At 33.0% G+C, this 5,971-nt stretch overlaps 1 protein-coding gene across 5 annotated transcripts in view; it reads right to left on the reverse strand.

Annotated features, from left to right (window-relative positions):
* The window catches only part of LOC117102181 (multidrug resistance-associated protein 4-like), a 33,570-nt gene extending 27,809 nt beyond the window's left edge, over positions 1–5,761 (reverse strand). Inside the window, exons 1-3 of one of the 5 annotated variants that reach the window (XM_033242413.1) lie at positions 5,372–5,761; positions 4,245–4,336; positions 3,798–3,908 (exon numbers count right to left, since the gene is read on the reverse strand). In XM_033242413.1, the coding sequence (XP_033098304.1) occupies positions 3,798–3,908; positions 4,245–4,318 (185 nt within the window). In that variant the 5' untranslated portion in view covers positions 4,319–4,336; positions 5,372–5,761. The other 4 variants (XM_033242406.1, XM_033242423.1, XM_033242432.1 and 1 more) reach the window with 4 other exon arrangements.
* Between the last annotated feature and the right edge of the window lie 210 nt (positions 5,762–5,971).

The following is a 5,971-nucleotide window of genomic DNA, read 5'->3' on the forward strand; positions in this document are numbered from 1 at the left end:
TTACAGTACAGGTCGGTTATTATTATATTAGTATGTATGCTAAAAAGCTAAAATAATGGAAAATGGCAGCCATTTTAAATTGTAATAGCTCAAAAATGTGTACAATATTTAGTTAACTGTTGCTGTCATTTTTATGAGTGGATTTCCAATTGAATACTGCATTTTAATGACATAAATTTACAATATTAGTGACAATTTTAGGAAAAAATGGCGGCCATTTTGAAACGGCTGGCAACCCCCCTTACGTATGAAAGGGGGGTTGATTTATCTATGTCTACTCTGCATCATATCCAATTTTTTTTTAAATATAGCAAAAAAAATGCAACCAACCAAAGTTTGCTGGACTACTAGTTATGTTGATTTTCATAGAACGACACGCCATTCACTTTTATGGTCTCGGGATTCAGCCTTTGTATGGATCTCGTATTTGAATCAATGCAAAAATAAAACAGGTGATTTATTTGATACATTGAAGAGATAATTTACTATCAGTCTGCAAATACAATACAACATTAAATAATTGTTCAAGTAAAGTTTAATAAAACCTTTGTATGGATCTCGTATTTGAATCAATGCAAAAATAAAACAGGTGATTGATTTGATACATTGAAGCGATAATTTACTGTCAGTCTGCAAATACAATAGGCTACAATACTAAATAATTGTTCAAGTACCGGTAAAGTTGATTGAAACTCCATTATGTAAGCTAAGAACTTCGCTCTATGCTGCGAAGCTAGGATTTCGCAAATTATGCAAACATAGTGGCCTACTGGCACTGATTTATGATAGGCCTAGACGAGGTTTTACGCGAATGATTCATCCATCATAGATGATCATCCGTCATGCAATATCATAGGCCTAAAAACAAATCATTTTTTAAATTCATATCTAACATAAGATAATAATAGGATACTAATACGCTCTAACGTTACGTGATTAAACTTGCATAATTCTGCAACTAATGTAAAGTACTAATAAAAAAAAAAGACCATTGTGCTCACTGGACCCTTTGTTGAATTAGGCCTGCCCATCTAAGTTTGACTATATCTAAAATTATTAGAGCCGCTTTTTAATCAATTGTATCCGCTCAGTTCGTCAAAATATGAGTGTCTATTATTAGGCCAAAAAAAATTATTTGTTTGCCCTCCTTCACTCGTCCCTAACTCACTGAAAAAACATTCGGGCGGAAAAACAATGAGTTAAAAAAGTTTGTTTTTTTATAGCTTTTTTCTTTACAAATTAAAAAAAATGTGAGTGAATTTATCTTTATTTTTTGCCAGATGCCCTACAAATTAGTCTAAAGTTGTTGTCTGATGTAAGATATTGCCATTCTAGGCCGCTGTGGGTTATTTTTATTCCTTCTGATGAATAGGCCTATTTAACAAAAATAAATACAAAAAAAACCCTTTTCCACCCGCCCCTATTTATCATTTTAAAAAAGAAGGGCAAACAATTTACTTTATTTGGCCTTATTAAGAGTAATTGTATCAACCAAATATTTTAATGTGATATACCGGTAACAGACTGAATGAAGAATGTTACACAATTATATTATAATACTTGCATAATGCAAATAATAACTTACCAGAAACGGCAGTAAAAGCATCATCCATAATTTAACTAAAAAAACACTGGTTATTCCATTCACCGAAGTTCAACACTTACCGTACTTGAGATCATGGCATCGAGTACAGAGAGTGACATATAAGAATAGCTTGAAGCCCAACACCAAAAGTAAAATAATGTAGGCCTATAAGGTATAATCATATTAAAGACCATTGTGCTCACTGGACACTTTTTTTGAATAAGGCCTATATGACCATCTAATATTGACTGTAATATCTAAAATTTTTAAGAGCCACTTTTTAATGAAATTTTATGCGCTCAGTTTGCTCAAAATCTTATTTCAATTGTTCTAATCGAACAGTAGGTCCCTCACACGATGCACGGAGCAGCTAATCGTTGAGGCTTGACAATAGCACATGCGCAAAATATGTTCTATAAGGATGATTATGAATAATTATGAGATTTAACCAAACTATCCTACGTTAAAATATGCTTCCTGGCCCCGTCGTAACACCACTGTGATGCAGCCAGTTGTAATGCGAATAGCTGTAGCATGTTTGTTGCTTATGTAGCATGTTTGCTTATGATATTAAAAATATCGGTTCAACTGAAGTATTTTGTGTTTAATTGTAATAAGCCCATTTGTGTTCTGAACTGCGCATACCCGTCTCCAAGGTCAATCGAAATAAGCCTATGTGGTGTATGTTTGTTTGTAGGTTGACCTTGTTATGGGCATGAGCAGTTCACACTACGAAATGGCTTAGTACTACAGAGCTTAAACACCCTATTATATTATTAAGTCGTCATGCTTTATGTTTTAATAACTTGATGTAAAGCGTATAGAGGCACAGCACAATATGTGCTATATAAATGTAAATTATTATTATTTTTTATTAAAGTGATTGATTGATTTATTGTGTATATTATGACACGTGATTAGTAATAGCTGTTTTACTGACATAATAGTACGAAAATGTAAGCATAAATGTAGTAATTACGTACTTAGGCAATGTTAATTCTTAAAGCATAAATGTAGTAATTACGTACTTAGGCAAATGTAATTCTTAAAGCATAAATGTAGTAATTACGTACTTAGGCAATGTAATTTTTAAAGCATAAATGTAGTAATTACGTACTTAGGCAATGTAATTCTTAAAGCATAAATGTAGTAATTACGTACTTAGGCAATGTAATTCTTAAAGCATAAATGTAGTATTTACGTACTTAGGCAAATGTAATTCTTAAAGCATAAATGTAGTAATTACGTACTTAGGCAAATGTAATTCTTAAAGCATAAATGCAGTAATTACGTACTTAGGCAAATGTAATTCTTAAAGCATAAATGTAGTAATTACGTACCGGTACTTAGGCAATGTAATTCTTAAAGCATAAATGTAGTAAAGCATAAATGTAGTAATTACGTACTTAGGCAAATGTAATTCTTAAAGCATAAATGTAGTAATTACGTACTTAGGCAAATGTAATTCTTAAAGCATAAATGCAGTAATTACGTACTTAGGCAAATGTAATTCTTAAAGCATAAATGTAGTAATTACGTACCGGTACTTAGGCAATGTAATTCTTAAAGCATAAATGTAGTAATTACGTACTTAGGCAATGTAATTCTTAAAGTATAAATGTAGTAATTACGTACTTAGGCAAATGTAATTCTTAAAGCATAAATGTAATTACGTACTTAGGCAAATGTAATTCTTAAAGCATAAATGCAGTAATTACGTACTTAGGCAATGTAATTCTTAAAGCATAAATGTAGTAATTACGTACTTAGGCAAATGTAATTCTTAAAGCATAAATGTAATTACGTACTTAGGCCTTACTATATATAAATAGAAAGGGGCCCCGTCAGGAAGAGCTGCCATCCCCCAATCCGGGAGAAAAACCAGAATTTGTCGGGAGAAAAAAAATAATATGTAGACCATATTTTCTACATATTCGTAGATTCTAAAATCGATTAAATAAGTTCTTTTTAAAATTTCAGCGACGCCCGACATCTCACCCGCACTTATTTTTTTGTTTTGGTTTTACTTGGTTGTAGATACGAAAGTAATAGCTTATACGCCCATCCTCAGTAGTTAGATTGACGGGAGTGATATGGTACGTTAATATACTTTCATACTACAATGTTATTGTAAACTTTATTTTTAAGAATTAATTAAGTATGCACAAAATTCCCCCCATGATCGTGTCTAAACACGCCGAGGCGCACTGACCTTTCTAAACTGTCAACTAGGTATTCGGACGTTAAATCAGGTGGAACGTTTTCGAACTCTTCTGGTGTAATAGATCCAGTATTCCCCAGTCTAAACATATACCAAGCCCAGCTGTTGGGAAACAACATTTATCCTGTATATAACTTTGTATGTACTTGGCATATAACGGTGGACCCTATGGGAAACAGTAGTCTGTACTGAATAGGCCACATGCAATAAAAGACAATTAAATGAAAGAAAATAAAAAAAAATTAATATAATGAAATGTTAAAATTAAATTGCATGAAGTTTAAATTAAGTTAAAAAAAAGTGGAATGTAAACCGTGATCCTATCTGAATCATCAAAAACAAAAAGTACACTTGGTTATCCTCCTACAAGAAGGATTTACACTTTATAATACAAAAAAAAAACCATTAAAAATTCAAAATATGTCAACACACACTTACTAAAAAAATACTTTTGAGAAGATGTTTGCACTCCTGAACCGGCTTGGTTTCAGCGCTGCGTAACCTACGTCCATCTTGTGTCCTGCAAATCACTGAACAATATTTATTTTTTTTTTGGTATAGCCACAAAGACAAAAAAATACCTGCAATATTGTTGAGATATCGAAAATTTCAATAATTCATATTATATATACTTCAAATTTTATCAATATAGGCCTACTTTATAACAATATTTATTACCTCGTTACTAAGGCTTAAGATTGCCTTGTGAGGTACCTCTGGGTGAAATGTTGAATAAAAAAAAACCAATATTTATTCATTCATTCATCAACCACAGTAATATTCAAAATTCATGTGGAGAGAAGTTGTGTTCAAAAAAGACTAAATTTTCCTTTTGGTTAAGAGCATAATTCTTAGTACTATGCACTGATTGTGTATAGACCAACACTTCTATCTGACTACAGTACTCATTATATCGAATAATTTCAATAACATCATAAAAAAAATCGTATGTAAATTCAGTGACAGAAATGAATAGAAATCCAACTGGCGAGGCAGTGAATGCTCCCGAAGCCCGATGAATCAGACTTATATTCGAAGATAGACATAACAAAACCAGGTTATATGTTTAGAACCTTGGACCACAGCAAGGGCCTATGGTCGTGCAGACACAAAGGAGTTTAATTTGCTCAACCTAATTGGTTACCACTCGAATTGAAAATACGCCCAGCACAGGAAAGAAAAAAACACGTCGAAATTATAATAATTGCTCCAACTTACCTCAACTAGGCTAGACCAACACACAATCACAATACAAGATCTTTAAGAAACAGCTTGCTCATAATTCCAGCCATAAGAATTTACAACAGGTGTAACTAGCTAGTCGCGGAATACACTTCATTATTCAGTTTAAAATAGGCCTATCCATCATAAATTTGAAAAATGTTTAAATGCTATATTTATTTTGTTTAAGTTCAATTATTGGCAGTGTTAGTTATTCGTTTGATAAAAATGAAAATAAATTTGTCCTTCTACCACTATTGTGTTTCTATCAGTGGATATTAGCCTGTTTTTTGGTATTCAAAAAGAAATTAGAAAATGAGATATGACCTTTACGCTTTACTTACCAGTATAACGTCAAAGTGATTGCAAACTAAACCGTCTGCAATAGTCTATAAGATTCGTTCATCATTTGTAGATCCCACAAAGAAATAGCATCCAAGATGCAGTCTTATCTATATTTTACTGGTACTCTTCGCGTAAAATCTGACAAAAGCCCACTCAGCTCACTGAATTCAGTATACAAGAGTAGTATACATTCTACATTACTAGTTAAATTCTGCTTACTAGATGCGGTGGGCGGGTCCATCTGCTTTAGTTTACAACGATACCGGTAGTATAACATAATTGCACAAAACATAAGGTTATAGTTTGGTTTTGCAGGTAGCTCAAATAGAGTAATGTGAGATAAAGAACTACGCAGTTGATTGCACAAGACACACTGGAATATCACCAGCACCAATCCCAGCTAGCAAAGCGACGTTGGCCCAACGTTGGTAAACGTTGGCAAGCGTCGGTAAGCGTCGGGGTCGGATATCTGACGTTGGTACGACGTTGGTGTTTGGTTGCAAAATTTGGTCGGAGAAGTAACGTCAAACCAACATTGGAATTTCACGTTGGCCCAACGTATGAATATATTTGTCGATTTTCCGATGTCGTCCCAACGT

The sequence above is a fragment of the Anneissia japonica genome, unplaced genomic scaffold, assembly GCF_011630105.1.
Source record: "Anneissia japonica isolate Jap-2015-1 unplaced genomic scaffold, ASM1163010v1 scaffold1005_len2656397_cov198, whole genome shotgun sequence".
In the NCBI taxonomy this organism is placed as follows: Eukaryota; Metazoa; Echinodermata; class Crinoidea; order Comatulida; family Comatulidae; genus Anneissia; species Anneissia japonica.